Source organism: Harmonia axyridis, chromosome X (genome assembly GCF_914767665.1).
Source record: "Harmonia axyridis chromosome X, icHarAxyr1.1, whole genome shotgun sequence".
Classification (NCBI taxonomy): domain Eukaryota; kingdom Metazoa; phylum Arthropoda; class Insecta; order Coleoptera; family Coccinellidae; genus Harmonia; species Harmonia axyridis.
This window is the reverse complement of record NC_059508.1, coordinates 16,574,626-16,595,609: the sequence shown is the minus strand read 5'-3', so window position 1 is coordinate 16,595,609 and position 20,984 is coordinate 16,574,626. Positions and strand designations below refer to the sequence as shown.

The window sequence follows — 20,984 nt, the reverse complement described above, 5'->3', positions numbered from 1 at the left end:
AAACTAGCTTCGATTCCCAGAACTAGACATTGCAAGAGCCTGACAATCTTGTTGCCATGGTACCGACATAACTACTTCAAATATACACTCAATTTTTATCAATACGTACCTACATTGTTTCTTCCTTTGTGTTAGCCGATTAATTCGACTTTTACATTTTTCTTTACAAAAAAGTTCTTTGTCCACCAGTTGCAGTTCATAAATCAACTTAACAGGCTAATTGAAAAGTCCCCGGTCTACCATAGTGAAAAACACATTTTTTTGGCAAAATTCGATTTTATTATTCTACATAGTTGCCTTCGAGGGCGATACAGCGATTATAGCGATCTTACAACTTTTCGATACCATTTTTGTAGTACGATTTGTCTTTCGCTTCAAAATAGGCCTCATTTTCCGCGATTACTCTTCATTGGCGCTAAATTTCTTTCCAGCGAGCATTCTTTTGAGGTCTTTGAATAGGAAAAAGTCGCTGGGAGTCAGATCTGGCGAATACGGTGGATGCAGAAGCAATTCGAAGCCCAATTCACTCCGGAGTGGAATGATGGAGTCATGTTTCATCCATTGTCACATATCGACGCAAAAATTCAGGTTTATTGCACTTAAACAGCTTCAAACACTGCTCAGAATCATTAACACGTTGTTGCTTTTGATCGATTGTGAGCTCGCGCGGCACCCATTTTGCGCACAGCTTTCTCATGTACACATAATCGTGAATGATATGATGTACACGTTCAGATGATATCTTCACAATGTCTGCCACCTCGATCAACTTCACTTTACGTTCATTCAAAATTATTTTCTGAACTTTATTGATTTTCTCGTCGGTGACTGCTTTCGCCGTTTTCGGTGCTCATATCACCGTTTAAACTTAGCATAACAATCAATGATGGTTGATTCTCCTCGTGCAGACCCCGGAAACTCTTCATCAAGCCAAGATTCTGCTTCAACTGTATTTTTTTCCCTTCAAAAAGCAATATTTTATCAGCACACGTAATTCTTTTTCCTCAATCTTTTTACAAATAACAGAAGTAGCTACACTCACAACGCAATATCTCACAAACTAATTGTCGGACTGCTGTCAAATTTTGACACGTATCGTTTGAAGGTTAGTACTATCTAAAAATCAAATGGATTTAATACAAGCACCGTCATCTGTGCATCAGACCAGGGACTTTTCAATTGGCCTAATAAGCAGATAGAGATCATGCAGACTAAAGCAGAGGCTAGAAAGCCCGAAATTTTCTAACTGTGTAGGTGAACACATTTACAGTAGATTGATGCCGAAGTAGCCAGTTGATTAAACAAACTAAAAGTTCGTTAAATAAAAAAAAAAGAACTGGTTTACTTGACAATTTTTTAACCAGGCGGTGAATAGGTCTATTTTTACCAGGTCATCATTATTGAAGTGTTTCTTTTTATTTGACAATCATTGCTACTCAAGGGAGCCCTATAGTCTTTGAAAATCGAAGATCCTTTTTTATCAATTGTCTGCATGCTGGATGTATTTCGGCTTCAGTGTTGCCAAACCTACTCGGAGCAATGTACTTAATAAGAGTTGAGTTGGAAGCTCAATCTTAACTCTAGAGTTACCTAGTAACTTGGGTACAGAGTGTTTTTTCAATGGGAAACCTATTTTTTCCGGTTTTTACATGAAAAATGAATTATACTTCTTACCAGCCCTCACTTCGAAAATAAAAAGCTGTGTTCAAAATGGGTGCTGAGTGAGCTCACAATCGATCAAAAGCAACAACGTGTAAATGATTCTGAGCAGTGTTTGAAGCTGTTTAAGTGCAATAAACCTGAATTTTTGCGTCGATATTTGACAATGGATGAAACATGGCTCCATCATTTCACTCCGGAGTCCAATCGATAGTGAGCTGAGTGGACTGCACAAGACGAACCGAATACAAATCGAGGAAAACACAGCAGTCAGCTGGCAAGGTTATGGCATCAGGATTCTGGGATGCGAAAGGTATAATATTCATTGATTACCTCCAAAAGGGCCAGACCATCGACAGCGATTATTGTATAGCGTTATTGGATCGTTTAAAGGACGAAATCATTGAAAAACGGCCCCACTTGAAGAAAAAAAGGTGCTGTTTCATTAAGACAATGCGCCTTGTCACAAATCAATGAAAATAATGGCAAAATTGCATGAATCGGACTTCGAATTGCTTCTGCATCCACCGTATTCGCCAGATCTGGCGCCCAGCGATTTTTTCCTCTTCTCAGACCTCAAAAGAATGCTCGCTGGAAAGAAATTTAGCGTCAATGAAGAAGTAATCGCCGAAACTGATGCCCATTTTGAAACGAAAGACAAATCGTACTACAAAAATTGTATCAAAAGGTTGGAAGATCGCAATAATCGCTGTATAAAATCGAATTTTGTCAAAAAATGTGTTTTACTACGGTAGACCGTGAACTTTTCAATCGGCCAGTTATACACGGGTGTCTGTCTAGGTATCTTCCGGGTCTGGGGCCCAATTTGGCAATCCAGCGTGGTCCATTAGATGAAGCTGGGCTTAGTATCATCGAATTAAACGATTGGAACCTTACCACCGGCATTAGCATAACCGGTCCAGTGAGTCCAGTGCTTAACGGCCTCCCTCGCTCAACAACCATTGTGCTACAGGAATGCAGTCTCTGTCCCGCCATTGCCTCAGCCCATGAACTAATCTTTCAAGATACCAACTAACACATCTCCAGCCGCGAAACGAAATATTCAACTACAACTGCCCATTTCCAATCCTTTCCTCCGATCATATACAAGCTGTTCCGAATAAAAGAAACCACGCAACACAAACAGTCTTGGAAATGTTCTTCCTTTATTTCAGTATCGTAATAGGTTCATTACAGTACTAAAAACAGTTATATTTTTCGTTTTGTGGTTGTCTACACTGACTTCCGATCCTATCAAATTTCAACACACTTCTATTGTCAATATAATATAATTTGGATATATTGAAATGATTTGCAACATTATTCGCAATTTCTCTTAATTCTAGTGGTGTTATATCGATTTCGTCAGACATAATTCACGAATTTAATGCGTAATAGTAAATTATTTCAAAATTCGAAACGTACGATACAAATTCAAATTGCTTAATCTGTCAATTTTCAGTCAACCAACTGCCAAGATACAATACAAAAGTAACTAGGATGTATAATCTGAATTTTTCATTGAATTTCTACAATATTTCATGAAACTTGACTGAAATAGAGAAAATAGCGTCTAATACTCGTTGCAGAAGGCAATTCTAACACTCAAGCATTCGTGTTGGAATAGGAGCCCATTCTGCAACTTGTTTTGGAATATACTATTATAAAACACGTCCAAAACTAGTTACAGTGTCACAATACTCACAACCAAAAAATCTGTTCAATCATCTTATACAGGGTGTTCCTTAATTGAAGGTACAAAGGAAAATTACAGATTTCTTAGGTCAGTTCAAGAAAAAAAGTCTCATAAACATGGATCCGCAAAAGCTTTCTTTTCGAGATACATAGTGTTAAAGTTTGATTGTTTTTCGAGTATTTTTCTCATAGCACCTTTCCTCTACAAGGTATTTAACTCAAATTTGACATAGATTTAAACTTTTCATCTTGTGATATTCTAATTTTCAATGCAAATGCACAGGGTGATTTTTTTTTTAATCAGGGCCCGTTTCTTCAATCCAGTATTTTTTTTGTTGGAGCACTGGTAGTTTAGAATAATGTCATGTAAAAATAATAATGTAATTTTCTTGCTTAAACTAAAACACATCAAAATAAAGAATGCATGCTTCAAAAGACCAGTTTTCAGAGGCTATAGGTCAGAACAGAAAAACTTCCACAGGGTGATTTTTTTCTGGAGCAGTGTCCCCTTCTTGAATCCAATATTTTTTTTTGGTGAACCACTGGTAGTTTAAAATAAAGTAAAAAAAAACTTTGGTTCAGTAATCATCACAAACGAGTAGGACTACAAGAAACAGCATGTACCTCGAAAACAACGCTTGCGAGCTCAAGTTCATAGCACTTGATTCGAGCAATGATCCGAGGAATCTTGGTTTGTACCTTCAATTTAGGAACACCCTGTATAATCTTCAATACTGAAAGTTTCTAGATTAACAAGATATTTCTTTCTTAATGTTTTAGTACAAGTATTTCATTTAGCAAATGAATGAAAATGCATATAATTTGTTCTCGATAAAATTCAAAAATTAAAGACATTTCTCCTCATAAAAAAAATATTTAGTCCTATATATTTTCAATATCTAAATTGTAGTAAGTTGAGAACATTGAAATGAACAAATATCGAGTTTCTTATAGCGCAAAACATAGAACGAATGGAAATCAATTAAAACCAGTTGCCATTTTCTCATTTAAATCACTTCTTGTATTTTTGTAAATTTTTCACGGAATGTGGAAAAAGCGACAGCGAATATGCAATTCTAGCAATTTCTCTGGAACTTTCACATAATGAGATTTAAAAACGAGTGTGTCCGTTTGACATCTACAATTCAAGAATTACTCCAGTAAAAGTCTTCTCTCTATATATTTATATCGATTGAACAGGTGCGGTCCACTTGATTGCACTTTCTACTGAGATTTGACATATTTTTTCATCGAACAAAGCGATCTCACAATTTTATTTCATTGATTTACAGTCGAATTAGTCCATTTTGTAATTCCGATATTAACATACGTAGGGATCTCAAAATTCAATAAAATTTGGCTCCTTTATAGTAAGAAGTATTCCCCTCATTCGAAAGAAAGTTCTGATAATTTAAAACTTCATATTTTTACTCTTATAAATCTACAACTGAATATTTGCATAGATTCTGAGATATGAAAATTATAAGAGTTTTGCACGAATATGTAAAATACCTCGGCATTTCCAATCTATGTTGCGGGATAAATTTTTGACCAAAAATTGAGTCTGCAATAATTCTTCAACATTCAAATAAGTGCACCATATAGCTGAAACCAGTCTTGGCAACTTCACATAGACAATATTCTATTTTTAGATCTCCATCATCCTTCCATACACGTATTCTATACTCGTAACGATCTCTTTCTCACTTTCTAGTATTCGTTGAACTTGCGAATTTCCATTTTGAATCATATCGGATTTTTCTAGATTCCCTCCTATTCAGGATATAGAATTGTTTCTCTGGCATCATATTTGATTTATTATCTACTATTCTCCTCATTGTTCTATGCGACAATCACTGACCGCCACATTCTCCCAATAAATTCTGTGAATATTGCACAAAATCTCTATTATTATTTTGTTTGACTCTATGTGGTTTGCGTATCAGTTTATCAGTTATTTTTAAACATAATTACTGCCAACTTTTTTTTTAGAAAAACTTGAATTTCATGAACGTCCAATTTTCTTTTGGAGACTCATAAATATTTCGATAGGAAGGTGACTACTACGAAATTTTATACACCAATATGAAACCTTTGAAATGATGACTTTTTGACCGAAATTTTGGTATACGTATAAGTAAGGAACTTAAGATACAAACACGCATATTAGTTAAAAATATATCCCTATATGTGTTGCTATTTTGCAAATATATCCCAAGAATTTCTTGAGAATGCATAAATAATCTGGAATCGTCGTACAAACTATATAGATAATTTTAATTAACAAGTGGCCATAAATTTTTACGTACAATTTTTGGAGAAAATGTTAGAAATTCAAGTAGTGAAAGAAATACACCATGATAATTATATGAGTAATATATTTTTGCAGAATTGAATATCTTAAAATCAGATTTCTCTTATTTAAGCCTTTGATATTGATTCATCCGATAATAATAATAATAATAATAATAAATCGTACTTTATTTCAAATCAGATTACATAACAAAATCATGAAAATGAAGTGAAACAGTGTCATATATACACACACATATATATATTTTATCCCGTATAACTTGCCATATTATATGGCTCTAAATTTAATAGGAACTTGTATATTTTCTTCTTGAAAGTTCTGGTGTCCTGAATTGCTTTTATATTGCCAGGCAACGAATTGAAAAGTTTCAGGCATCTGTATTCCACTTGTTTTTGGCTTGTTGATAATTTGAATTTGGGAAATATGTAGTCCAAACTTCTAGTTTCGTGGAATGATTTTTCATTTCGATATTTTTGGAAAAGATGGTCGTTTTTCTTCATAAACAACAAGCACTCATGTATATATAAGGCATATATTGTCAGTATTCCATTTTTCTTGAAGTAAGTTCTACATGATTCATTGTATTTCAGATTGTTCACTATTCTAAGTGCTTTCTTTTGCAATATGAACAAATTTTCTATATTTGATGTTCCATACCGAAGCTAATCATAGATATTCTCCTGAAATTCAAAAGATAATAACGTGAAATCTTGTACCAAAAACTACGTTATTTCATTCCCACCAATTCTAAAAAATAAAAGCACATTTCTAAAAAAAAACGTATATATATGAATCTGAACGGAATATAAATGCTCATTTTAGATTTCCTACATATTAGCATTTTAAATAAATATGTTTCTAACAATAAATTTGTTTTTAGCCTTCAATATTCACTGATAAAAGCGATATATTTTGTATTATATTTCTTGCAAGGAGTTTTCGAGCATTTTATTCTAAACGAAAACTCTCATCCCATCAAAAATCTAGATAAAACCAAAATCAGGTAAAAGTGTTCTCCTTAGATGATAAAACAGATAAAAATGGAAGAGTACCGCCCTAAAGTGGTAATTAAAGAAGGGTTGGTAAGCTGAGAAGAAGGCATTTCTCCTGCATTGCTAATTGAACCATTAGTTAGGTAGAAACCCTTAAAGATAAATTATTTGATTGGATGCCCCATAAGAAGACCAAAAATGGGGAGGGTGATGGTTTGGTTATTTCAGGTGGGGTATTATAAGAGTACAACAGGTAGTATCAATGACGTCACCATTGTTCAAAGCCGGGCTTGTGAGCAGCGTTGACTTGACCATTTCTAGTAGTTCGTTGCAATCAGTTGTGAGAAGACGTTCTCAGTGTTCCTCCACTGGCAACACTTTCAAATAACACCTTGAGTAAACTTTGGCAACAGTGACATAAAGACTGAAGGCTTGGCTCTCTTCAGAACTGGTTTGAAGTACTTCTGAGGATTGGTGGTACCAATTACTTTCCAGTCTTCAAGTCTCAGTTAGTGAGCTCGAAATTCATGCCAAATAGGTGTTTTGCAACCACGTGTTATCGTGTGTGCTACCTTCATTTGTTGTGTCGTCATCAATTACACTTAGTTCGTTATCGATATGGAGCTGATATTTTCTTTGGTTATCTAGCTGTATGAGTATTTTCTACGTCATAAAGCTAGGTTACCGAAGTTAAGAACAGTTCTGCCAAACATCCATCTGACAATAAATCGATTTTAGTGCAGAAGGTTTCAGGTGAGACTTTTTTTTCATTTCGTTTATAATTTCTTACCCATAATGGTTCCATTCTCTACGGAAATTCGTATCATAATCTCATATGGCACGAATGAATCATTAATATTCTTAACACATAAGTACGCTGCATACGTACTTGGGTATAACGCCATTTCTCAGAATCTGAATATGCAAAATATGGTATATTGTATTACATTTGGGAGCTGATTCTGTCTAGCCAATACCCACCATTGTATTTCCTCGAAAACTTGACTTGAATTTCATTATTTTCAGTAATACCATCAGATAAAAAAATTGCCTAGATACTGGAAATTTTTTATATATGAGAATTATCCTTTGAAAAAAGCTCTACAAGTTTTACGCTATGATTTATTATTAAACCCCTAAATCGCAAAATATCTCAACAGGCAAAAAAAAACATAATGAGTATCAATATAAAAAATTTCGATAAAAATTTAGCGGCGGGATTTGAACCACTAGTCATAACTCAGAAAATATAAGCTCCAGCCTTTTGCCATAAAACATATTGTATAATATAAGATCACCGTAGCAACAGTTATTCTCATTATGTAACTCCAAGTTTGTGATAAATATTTCATATAGATCGTATTCTTGAACTAGGAAGATCAATACGGTATAACAAATAATTTATGTACCAAATTTCATGAAAATATCCCTCACAGTTTCCAAGAAAATCTCTGGACGGTGGACGAACGAATTTTCTTATTTGAATCTTTGAATTTAGGGATGAAATTATAGAAATTTTCAGATCCAGACGTTTTTTATATGTAATTGAAGTTGATTCGATTCAATACCTTCAATAATAATGACAAAAGCAATATTTACCTATAGCAAAAAACATATTTTATAATGGTATCAATTCAATAACGATCAAATAAGGTTCAATACGATGAAAGGTGAATTACGTGAACCCAGAGAAGGGGTGTGATGCTAGTTCGCCTCCACGTGGTGCACCCTGGGTAACGCTAAACGAACTAGCCCTTTCATCGAAATTTCACCTTAAAAAAATTTTTTTTTTTTTAATTCATTTTGGTGTTTTGGTGACAAAATTCCATCTCAATAAAATACAAATTTAATCATAAATACATCCACAAAGTACCTATATTCAATTGATTTGTTTCGTTGAGCTTCAGGTTCCTCAAAATTTCGAAAATATTTTAGTCTTCAAGTGAAACACACCGACTTTATGAAGAGTATTATTGATAAAAATTTTATGTTTGCTGTATAAAACGCAGAACCAGACTTCAACCATGAAATTTCCAATCTAACTTGGTCAGGATATCTGCAATCATTCTCTGAAAAAATAGTTTTATCAATATATTCCTTGAACTTAAAAATAGAAGCCACATTCTGACTTTTAGTCGATGGAATTTCCTAGAAAACGAGTTTTTCAGAACAGGATTTTAAGTTGACTAGAACGAGATGAATATTGTATAGACCAAACGCTTAGTTTTTGGGAAATTAATATATGTTCTTACCCACACAACGAAGAGTTGAACTATTAACTTTCAGAATCAATTGTAAATTACATCTTAAATCCTCTGAGCATAAATCTGCCGATTTTATTTTAATTTTATTATTTGCAGTGATGTTTTTACAGCTTCTGATCGAGCTTGTTCCGAAAGAATTTGAGCAAATAGATATATCTCCATAACCATTTCCTAAGAACTAAAATGAAACATGTAAACCTTAAAAATACCATCATGACAAATAAATTTATCTCACTTCCAATTCGAAATTATATTTATTGATGTATTCCTCATGTATTTCATAGAATCTCTCAACACCTGGTGTTAAATAATCTTCCATTCTTGAGTTAGAATCATTACAATAAATGTTAACAATTTGTCCCGGAATCCTTTGTAAAATTTTTCCTAAGCTGTTGGAAATTGTTTCTATATCATCAGCAATATTTACATAACTGTCATTCTTATATCTGTTTGGTAAATCGTAATAAAACTGCTGAATATCATGGGATAGTGCGTATATGATGTTAATATCAGGAAAGGCATTTTTTAGAGAAAATAGCACCGCCTTATATGCATCTAGATCAGAATTGCTGGGTTTTGCCTTTTTGGATAATATGATAACAGTCCTTCCTAATGGTTTTTTAGGGCTTTCACACCCCTTGGTCATTTCATCTAGGTAATACTCAAATATTTTCTGCAAAGAAAGGCCCAACGAAAGTTTCGATGGCCCTAAAATAAAATCATATATGATATAGATTTACAAAATATCTATTTAAAGCCGATGATGCTGATGACGTATAATACAAAACTCTTTAAGCGCTAACATTATTGCTACATATGACTGACTCATTGAATTAATTATCACCGATTTGCTCCAATACTTATTCTACGTTTATTTGTTCGGTATCTCAACGATTGATGCGAATAGATGGAGATTCCACATACTTACATGAGCTCTTGGAATTTTCGATGTCATTAAATATGGTGTAAATTTGTCCTGTGACATTTGAAATCCACTTGCCATTTTCACCATTTATAATACCCAATTTGCTTCCATAATAAGAAACATCCATTGCCTCTGCAAGAGAACTGTTGAAATGAATATTTTAATTGGATTTATAAATTGTTGAATTTCAAGAAATTAAGTATAATTGGGAGTTGTTACAAAATGGTGAAGGCGCCGGTATCAAAATTTTGCGTTATGGTTAAATTATAAAATACCCTGGAAGATAAGCGATCATAAGGATGCAGAATACTCTATAGAAAATTATTTTCTTCTATAAAAACATTATTCCATTGGTTTGGAAGGGCTAATAAAAAAATTATTGAATTTAATTCTTCCTGAAGGATACTTACTAAATTAATTTTTTCGATGTGAAATGATCAAAGCTACCATCCATTATTATTATAATTTCTAACGAACTTCTAACTTCATTTACATCTACGTACTCTACAGAATCGTACTTTCTTAGAATATCATCTGCAAACAAAAATTCTAAAATACTTTTCCTTTATTGATTACTTAATTTATTCCATTACCAATAATTGCTTCAAATTTGTCTACAGCCAGCGTAGCCATTTCTCTAATATCATTGTCGCTGAGAAATCTATCGTAATTGGCTATTTCCTTCAATAAAGTAGCCGCTCCAATTACCTTAAAATTTTTCCATTAGAGCGGTTAATGAACTAAGTATGATTTAAAATGCAAATGGACGATATTTCTCAAATGGGCAATTTTTCCATTAAATGTTTTGATGCTCACCTGATGAGTTAAATTAGTTTTCTTCAGAATTTCCGAAAAAATTACTTTTCTGTTGGATGCTTTTATCGTTGAATTATAAGAAATACCTCTGTTTGAGTAATACATATCTATAATTTGGGAGAATCTTGTTGACATTAGCGTTTTTTCCCATGTCAATATATTTGATGCAAGAATCAAACCTGAAAATTGATGAGTTCATTTTTTTTTTCTGAAATTTTAATATCTCAGAATCGATACGTAGGATTTCAATCAGATAATCAATATTTCTGATAACCCTCTCAGGGAACATTTTCGAATTTTTTCTGTTATTTGCAGGAGGAATAGAAAAAATGCCAAGATGCAAGAAGGACGAAATTTTTGAAGAATGGCAGGTTAATGACGAGAAAATGAAGAATTTTTTGTTTTCTCTCATCATTTGGTGGTGATATATAATGGCATACAAAAAAAGGTGGAAATCGTGCATTTTTTATATACATCTTTTCTGTTGGAGAAAATTATTCCTAAAAAATTAGAAATTGCGTTTTCTGGAAAGTTACCCCTAATTCATATGTTCTTAGGGCAGATCGCTTTGCAGATTGATAACTGACTGTATTCTATTATAACAGTTTGAAGGTTCATGTACAATTTTGTAGAAATATTTCATGAATACGAATTTCCAAGGACTTACTGTCAATTCCACCCAATAACATGCTCTCTACTAAGTCCGAAGAATAATCTGACAAATAATAATTGATAGGAAATGACGAATCATTCCAGAATCCAAGAATTCCTAGTTTCAGTTCATCACTGGCTTGATTGAGTAAAGCCTCAGCTAGATCTCCTGCAATTGTTGATATCCAAACACTATTAGCTTTATCCGATCCAAACTTTGTACCAGTTTTATTAATCTCCTTCAGTATAGTATCAAAAGATGTTTCAGTATTTTCCAGGGCTGCACTAAGACCATAAACTAGATGTCCTGGTGTTACAGATCCCCATTTTGTAAACAGATTGCCTTTCATACGAGGACAAGCACTATATTTATTGTTCTGAATCTGCAATTCACTGGAAAGGATGTCCAATATGATTTTGTAAAGTTAAATCTTATTGAAATATTAAAAACTCACACTGTTGGTATAGGAGTCTTGGAAGATTTGAAATTACAAGTTATATCTTCATCTCCTCTGTAATGTTTGTCGGTTGTGACAGAGAGCATGTTGTGTAAAAAACAAATTTCATGCTGGGATAGTGATTCGTTCAAAGACAAGGTACTTGCTCCTGTAACTAAATAATCTGTAACTAATTTATATTTGTGAAATTCACGACCCCTAGCTCGATATAAAAAGGCTTCATTGTCTCCTATACCCCTCTCTGACTTCAGGATGCCATCGAATATTATCCTAAAAAGAGTGAACATTAAAGATAACTGAAACATTAGTATCACTAATTATACCTATGTAAAAGTGTAGTTTGAAGTATCCTTAGGTTTGTACTAATCTTTTCGTTCAATTCAATTTTCCTCAAAGTCTCAACTAACAATTTAACTGTTAAGGGTGGTTTATTTTCCATATTAAAACTTCCATTATAGCAAGGTACCAACAATTCAGGTAGATGTGACGATGTTAAACATTCTATATTTGTAATACTGAAAGCTAACATCGAAAATGAAACAGCTATATTGAAATTTTTGATGTACATACCTATAAATATGACTGACACGGAATTGAAACTATACATGTCCACGAGAATAGATGTGACACTCATGTATTTGATGTGAATTTATGAGGAATGCATAAAGTTTATTATCTGATCTAATGAATAATTCTGTCGTAACAATATCAGATAAGATTGGATGTTTGCGAAGCTTATGATACCCCATTTTTTATATACTCATATATCCAGTTTTATTCGAATGATGAACATTAACCTAACCATAATATCGATGGCTTAAGTGCAAAACATCGTATATCCTATAACTACAAATGTTCAGGAGGAACTATATGGTTTTGATATAAATATATAATGAAACATTTATAAAATCACTTGGGAATTATGAAAAATTCGAAGATTCAAGAATGATAAAAGAAGAGCAGAATTCTCATGATGCAGATGCAGTATTAAGTTTTGAGAAAATTGTAAATCTCAATAAAAGATGTACTTCTTCCATGATTTATTGCCGATATATGAGACATATATCGAAAAGAAAGAAACTGAACCTTCTTTTTATATTCTTTTTTGTTTTCTCAATAGTTATTCCAAAAAAAAAAATGCAAAATGACATTGTGAAATCCTCTTTAGGTTAAATAAGTAATTATGATTTGTTATGAAGAAAATTGGGGACATGAATATGAATTTAAAAAGCCCCTACAAGCTTTTATCTGAGATTTATTTTATGTTTCACACTTGAGCATCAATTTACACAAAAAAAAATGACTCAGAGTGTAATTGCAGTTGTGAGTTAAGGCTGCGTAACGTTAATCCTGAATATTGCATCTATCTGCTCGAAAATAAGTTTTATCTGAGCATAGTTTTCGAAACACAGGTCAGAATAGGCTTTAGATACTATTTTCTAGCATTCTTGTGGGTCCAATAAAAAACGAGCTAAATGGCGAATGCGCCAAAAACTACCACCAATTTTTCATAAGTTTAATTATAAATTTCGAGTCAGTATAGAGAAATTTTGTGGTGTTTTTGAGAGAGGGAAGTTTTGCAAAAAATGCAATATTTTCTTAATAAAACTCATTGCATTTTATCATCAAGTTTTTGCTCAATCGAATATGTCGAAAAATAAACTGACTTACATTGAGAAAAGTATTCTGATGAAAAGAAATAGAATATAGAAGAATTCGCTGGGAAAGCGAATGAAATAAAACAATGTAGTCATATAATAAACAGTTCTTTATTGCAGTAGAAAGACCTTACAAAATAATAAATTCAAAGAATAAGATGTTTGGTGAAATCAAGAAAATAATGAACAATATGTCGTTTCTATTAATTATGGTCAATTTGAAATGAATAATCATATTGTCTATTCTTCCAAAGTTGAACAATTTGTACACCTGTATCACGTGTTTTATTCCATCGAATAAATTTGAAAGAAATGATGTAATATTTATTCATTGATAGAATTTCTATAAATAAACTATACTAGCAAATAGAAGGTTATTGCAGTTAATACAAAGGCAAGTTGATGGATCAGCTGATTGATATGTCTCATTGCGTTATTCGTACAAGCAACATTGTCCAAAGTCATTGTGAATTTTATATTGTCAGGGAAACGGCAGTTGTCACCTAAAATTAAAAAATCATTTTATTTAGAAACAATGTGATGATAGCTTAACTTAACAGGCCAATTGAAAAGTCCCCGGTCTACCATAGTAGGTAAAACACATTTTTCTGGCAAAATTCGATTTTATTATTCAATATAGTTGCCTTCGAGGGCGATACAGCGGTTATAGCGATCTTCCAACTTTTCGATACTATTTTTCTAGTACGATTTATCTTTCCCCTCAAAATAGGCCTAAGTTTCGGCGATAACTTCTTCATTGGTACTAAATTCCTTTCCAGCGAGCATTCTTTTGAGGTCTGAGAACAGGAAAAAGTTGCTGGGGCCAGATCTGGCGAATACGGTGGATGTCTTGATGAAACAGCTCCTTTTTTTCTTCAAATGAGGCGGTTTTTTAACGATTTAATTCTTTAAACGATCCAATAACGCTATATACTAATCGCTGTTGATGGTCTGGCCCTTTTGGAGGTAATCAAGATACCTTGCGCATCCCAGAATACTGATGCCATAACCTTGTCAGCTGACTGTAGTGTTTTTCCTCGCTTTGGATTCGCTTCATCGTGTGCAGTCCACTCAGCTAACTGTCGATTGGACTCCGAAGTAAAATTATGGAGCCATGTTTCATCCATTGCCACATATCGACTCAAAAATTCAGGTTTATTGCAATTGAAAAGCTTCAAACACTGCTCAGAATCATTAACAAGTTGTTGCTTCTGATCGATTGTGAGCTCGCGTGGTACCCATTTTGCACACAGCTTTCTCATGTACAAATATTCCTGAATGATATGATGTACACGTTCAGATGATATCTTCACAATATCTGCTTTTTCGATCAACCTCACTTTACGGTCATTCAAAATTATTTTGTGAACTTTTTTGATTTTTTCGTCGGTGACAGCCTCTTTTGGGCCTCCTCTGCGTTCGCCGTCTTCGGTGCTCATTTCACCACGTTTAGACTTAGCATACCAATCAATGATGGTTGATTTTCCTGGTGCAGACCCCGGAAACTCTTCATCAAGCCAAGATTTTGCTTCGACCTAATTTTTTCCCTTCAAAAAGCAATATTTCATCAGCACACGAAATTATTTTTTCCATCTTTTTTCAAATAACAAAAGTAGCTACACTCACAACGCAATATCTCACAAACTAATAGTCGAACTGCTGTCAAATTTTGACACATATCGTTTGAAGGTTGGTACTAACTAAAAATCATATGGATTTAATACTAGCACCGCCATATGTGCATCAAACCGGGGACTTTTAAATTGGCCCAATACATACCTGAGCATTTGTAGTATGAAGTCTTTCCAAATACTGAAATGTAAAGAGGGTCACATTCTTCGAAACTATCATCACAATATCCTTTGATATCATGAGAATACTCATCACTATTGATCGTTTTGCAATCCTGTGAAGAGTTTGATGGATTGGAAGGATACAAAACACGTGATGTACAGATCGTCATTGATCCACCTTCTGCATTTATCCTAAGCATGGCTTTGTCACCGAAATTATAGAAATAATTTGGAGATATCCTGTAAATATTTTGTCCAGAAGGTTCTACATATTGCACAAGGCTGAAGGAGGATTTATCATTAGAATTCATGGACGATCCACATTTTGGATTTACTACACTTCTTGGTACTGAAAAAAAACCTCGGTTATCGAAGAAATTTTGTGAGATGATGAATACTTACATTCTTTTAGTCGTTTAACCATCTCTTTGATTTTTGTTCTAAGTGCAGCTTCAGCCTCAATGTAATTTCTATTCGATATTTCGGGCATTATAAAAACATCTGTATCAGTGTTGATGACGTAGTCTTTGTAATCAGTTTTTTGACCAACGCCTAGTATCAGAATTCTAGTATCTTGAAATAAAAGCATATTAGTACTTTGGATGAGAAGTATAAGGAAATATAATGACGTAAAAAAATCGCGTAGTGTTAAATCTGGAGAAAACAGTGGCCACAGACCGAACCAATAATGATAACTTGATTGAATTTTGAATTTATGAGCAATACCTGGGTATTTCTTCTTCATTTCTTCCATTTTAGAAGCAGCAAACGTCTTCTGATTGTCATTAGGGCTCTTCAATGTAACTATTAGGTATATTGAGGAATATCCACCATTGTTCGTTTGGTTATTCAGCTTTGCAACGGTTAAGGATTCGATGGTTTCAAGGATCAGACCGAAATCAGTTCCTTTTGGTACTGAAAAATTTAAAATTTGATTGGCACAAATTCAATGAATCATAAAAACTTACTGTTATCTGTATTCGATGCGTTGATCATTTGGTGGAAATCTAAAATTGTAGAGGATGAATTTATGAGAGTCTGGCAAGTTTTTGCGTCGGCAATACTGTATTTGGTCTCGTATTTGTTCACATCCAGATGCTCCAAAAAATTCCTGAAAAAACATTAGATTCAATGATGTTTTCTTCAGAAATTGGAATGGTATTAGGCCAATTGAAAAGTCCCCGGTCTGCTACACAGATGGCTGTGCTAGTATTAAATCCATATGATTTTTAGTAAACACCAATCTTCAAACGTGTTAAAATTTGACAGCAGTTCTACTATTAGTTTGTGAGATATTGCGTTTTGAGTGTAGCTACATTTGTTATTTGAAAAAAGATGGAAAAAAAAGAATTTCGTGTGCTGTTAAATATTGATTTTTGAAGGGAAAAAATACTGTTGAAGCAAAATCTTGGCTTGATGAAGAGTTTTCCTGGGTCTGCACCAGGAAAATCAACCATCATTGATTGGTATGTTAAGTTTAAACGTGGTGAAATGAGCACCGAAGACGGCAAAACAAACAAACAAACAAAAGAGGCTGTCACCGACGAAAAAATCAAAAAAGTTCACAAAATAATTTTGAATGACCATAAAGTGAAGTTGATAGAGATAGCAGACATTGTGAAGATATCATTCTGAACGTGGACATCATATGATTCACGAATATTTGTACATGATTAAGCTGTGTGCATAATGGGTGCCACACGAGCTCACAATAGATCAAAAGCAACAACGTGTTAATGATTCTGAGCAGTGTTTGAAGCTGTTTAAGTGCAATAAACCTGAATTTTTGCGTCGATATGTGACAATTGATGAAAAATGGCTCCATCATTCCATTCCGGAGTCCAATCGATAGTCAGTTGAGTGGACTGCACCCGATGAACCGAATCCAAACCGAGGAAAAACACAACAGTCAACTGGCAAGGTTATGGCAATAGTATTCTGGGATGCGCAAGGTATTTTGGCCTATTTTGAAGCGAAAGACAAATCGTACTACAAAAATGGTATCGAAAAGTTGGAAGATCGCTGTATCGCCCTCGAAGGCAACTATGTTGAATAATAATAAAATCGAATTTTGCCAAAAAAAAAGTGTTTTACTATGGTAGACCGGGGACTTTTTAATTAACCTGGTACTTACGATAACAAAGGATGTATTTTTTTGTATTCATAATCCAAGTCGATGAAAATGGTCAAATCGCTAACAACTCTGGTTATTGTGTCATTTTCTTCTGAACAAATAGGGTCATTCAAATTTCCCGCTAAAAGAATATCTATTTTAGAAATGTTTAGTTTAAAACTGCCGGTATTGATCGTATAATCAGAACCAGAAAAAAATCAAAAAGAATATCAAAAAAAAAAGTGAAGCAGTTTCGACAAGGCAACTTACGTAGGTATTTATTGAAACTTTGAACAGCTAATGTTGCCAAATCTTTAAATTGATAAGGATCAACAGAACTATCCAATGTGGCTACAGAATCCAGTAACGTCCCAAAAAGGGTGGTTTGTTCAATCAATTTATCCGAGGTGGTAAAATATGTTTCCAGCGTCTTCCTATTGCAAGCTCTCAACGAGGTATTGAAAACACCTCTTGGAGAATAATACAAATCCAGGATTTGTGAAATTTTCACATCAGGAAAAGCCTTCTTGATATCGTTGATGCTTGAGGCTAGGTAAAGACCATCCAAACCACCTCTGATCTCAGCATCTGTCACTTGTAAAAACTGGTTACGTTTCACAAAGTACCATTTTGGTTCTAACGTGCTGTTCCAGTTACCTTCAGCACCGACGTTTACGGTTTCACCTTTAGTGCTACTGAGTTGGTACAAAGCTGCTTCTGCTAAATCACCTAAAAACAATTACAATAGAAATTGAAACGCTTTAAACAAATTTGAAAGTGAATTTTTATAATAAAAGAGTACCAGAAGTACCAAGTACGGAGTAATCACTAATGAGCACTGATTTTGATAAAACAATAGATATAACAATTAATAAGAGTTGGTGAAGCCTGTGTCGTTCCATAATTGAATCACAGAATATTAAAAAAAATAATAAAAATCTAGTAAAGGGTGTTTTTTTTAGAGCTATAGAACTTTAAATTGCAATAAAACAACGATGGATTATTCGATTGACATAAATTTTATTTATCCGCAAGATAATCTTGTGGCATTACATTTTAAATATCATTTCTGGCATATGACCGCCACGGCTGGCTCGGATGTAGTCCAATCTGGACGTCCAATTTTCGATGACTTTTTCCAACATTTGTGGCCGTATATCGGCAATAACACGGCGAATGTTGTCTTCCAAATGGTCAAGGGTTTGTGGCTTATCCGCATAGACCAATGACTTTACATAGCCCCACAGAAAGTAGTCTAGTGGTGTTAAATCACAAGATCTTGGAGGCCAATTCACAGGTCCAAAACGTGAAATTAGGCGGTCACCAAACGTGTCTTTCAATAAATGGATTGTGGCACGAGCTGTGTAACATGTTGCGCCGTCTTGTTGGAACCACAGCTCCTGGACATCATGCTTGTTCAATTCAGGAATGAAAAAGTTAGTAATCATGGCTCTATACCGATCACCATTGACTGTAACGTTCTGGCCATCATCGTTTTTGAAGAAGTACAGACCAATGATTCCACCAGCACATAAAGCGCACCAAACGGTCAGTTTTTCTGGATGTAACGGTGTTTCGACATACACTTGAGGATTAGCTTCACTCCAAATGCGGCAGTTTTGTTTGTTGACGTAGTCATTCAACCAGAAGTGCGCTTCATCGCTAATGGACGTAGTGCGCGATACGTATTCCGCACAGAACCATTATTTTCGAAATGAAATTGCACTATTTGCAAGCGTTGTTCAGGCGTGAGTCTATTCATGATGAATTGCCAAACCAAACTGAGAATAAATCACTTGACAGCTGTTAAATCGGTCGCCATCTTGAACAGTAATGCCAACTTAAAGTTATATACCTCGAAAAAAAACACCCGTTATATAGTCGTTTTTAATTCTGTTTTCCTTACCAACAATGGTGGCTGCATATTTTGAATCCAATTTGCCAGTAGATCCATTCACTGGAATGGGTTGGCTGTTGAAACCACTGGCTATTCCAGCCAATACACTACCAGGAAACACATCTCCCCATTTAGTGCGTATCACTCCAAGTTCCACTGGACATGCACTATGTGCATCTGTCTGCAGATTGAATTGTTCAACTTGCTCAGCTGCTGATACACCTCTTCTCTGTCTCATCCTGTATTTGCCCAGCTGGTTGCAGACGGTTTGTTCGTCCCCACGAACTTTGTACTCCACTGCTTTGGACAAAAGAAAGTGGAGGGTACACTGAAAATAAAAAAATTTATTGAATCTCTGAAGGAAAAATCTTGTAAGATGAAGCTGGACCTACCTGTTCCATATCTGTCAGTATATTTTCATCTAAATCACCAATATATGGAATGACTCTCTTTAACAGCACTCTGTTCCTATAAGCGTTCCATTCTTTTGGACTGTAAGGTATCCCATATTTTGATGGGACGTCTCCTTTAGCAGATTTCACGATACCATCTTGACGAAAACTATTAGGAAAAAAAAAATAAAATTATATTAAATTACTCAAAGAATTATTAAATTTACCTGAATAATAATTGCGAAGCCAATTCTCTATTATTCCTGAAAGATGTTTGGTCTTCTATTTTTCTGATGAGAGCAATTAGTATTTCTATAGTGGATGGCAATCTGTTGTCTTTTTCTACAATTCTACTGTCGTTGTAACACTTTATCAGCTTTGGAGAAACACTACTTCCTGCATTTAGTTGAGACCATGATAGAGTGGCATAACTTGCTAGTATGGCCAATATGGCCAAATGGTTCATTTTTTACCCTTGGCTAAAACATCAAAATGAAATTAAATTACGATATTAAGGGAATAAAATGTATTTAATTATCTTGGTGGAAATCCATTTGATTGATTTTAAATACAAATTTTCCTAATTTTCACTATTTTATTAGGAAAATAACAACACTATATTATCTTTTTCAGATTTCTTATACTTTGAATAACTAATCTTGGTGATGTATACAAATTTCAAATATAAAGAGATCAATAAATAATATAAGAATAACTAAAAATGTAGCTGACAAATTCGTCAAAAATAACGAACAGAAATGGGAATATATAACCTGTTCATAAAAGTTTTTTCAATGACTAACATGGAAAATGATAAGATATGGAGGGATGGTTATCTTAATTATTATATGTAACATCATAATTTTTCTGATCACACCTTAGTGCATCTATACATATTTCCATTCAACCTAGATGAAACCAAATATCGATTGGAAATGTTATCATGTCTTTTATATTTTCAGAAAAAAATCACTGGTTTTTTTATTATTGTTGAAGGAAATCGTGGACAAAAATTCAATAGTTAAATTTGGGGATTTTTCAATGGACTTTTAAAGAACAAAAATACCTACATACCTTTATATGTATCTTTCACAAACTGGCACTAACCTACATGATAGATAAAACTCCACTTATTTTATCTGATAAGCTCACCTATGTTTGCACCTTATGACTAACTCTATGGTTGATATAGATCTCAATTCAATACAGGAGTTGTTTGTTGAACAAATTAGTAGTAAGAAAATTGTTGTTTCCATGTATCCTGGCTTCTTCGTTTGAAATGAACAAATAGAGGGATATTTTGGCAAAGTTTTTGTGAGTGTTCAAATAATTCTTGCTGTCTTTTCTTCCTCATATT

General features: G+C 33.8%; 2 protein-coding genes across 4 annotated transcripts; both read right to left on the bottom strand.

The window, feature by feature from the left end:
- Positions 1–8,490: 8,490 nt before the first annotated feature.
- Positions 8,491–12,629, bottom strand: LOC123686516. 3 transcript variants are annotated; one of them, XM_045626713.1, is made up of 11 exons: positions 12,345–12,629; positions 12,098–12,296; positions 11,772–12,044; positions 11,333–11,709; positions 10,666–10,844; positions 10,443–10,557; positions 10,260–10,398; positions 9,853–9,992; positions 9,160–9,632; positions 8,913–9,102; positions 8,491–8,729 (listed from the first exon to the last, which is right to left on the bottom strand). In XM_045626713.1, the coding sequence occupies exons 1-11, from the start codon at positions 12,406–12,408 to the stop codon at positions 8,599–8,601; spliced, it is 2,280 nt and encodes a 759-aa protein (XP_045482669.1). In that variant the 5' UTR covers positions 12,409–12,629; the 3' UTR covers positions 8,491–8,598. The 3 variants fall into 3 exon arrangements, with proteins under 3 accessions (XP_045482669.1, XP_045482667.1, XP_045482668.1); XM_045626711.1 differs by having other exon boundaries at positions 12,098–12,629; XM_045626712.1 differs by having other exon boundaries at positions 10,260–10,383; positions 12,098–12,629.
- An 895-nt stretch (positions 12,630–13,524) lies between these two features.
- Positions 13,525–20,817, bottom strand: LOC123686512. Its single transcript, XM_045626707.1, has 11 exons — positions 20,702–20,817; positions 19,855–20,106; positions 19,628–19,796; positions 19,245–19,563; positions 17,609–18,067; positions 17,360–17,480; positions 16,194–16,336; positions 15,952–16,140; positions 15,628–15,798; positions 15,212–15,574; positions 13,525–13,935 (listed from the first exon to the last, which is right to left on the bottom strand). The coding sequence occupies exons 2-11, from the start codon at positions 20,091–20,093 to the stop codon at positions 13,787–13,789; spliced, it is 2,322 nt and encodes a 773-aa protein (XP_045482663.1). The 5' UTR covers positions 20,094–20,106; positions 20,702–20,817; the 3' UTR covers positions 13,525–13,786.
- Between the last annotated feature and the right edge of the window lie 167 nt (positions 20,818–20,984).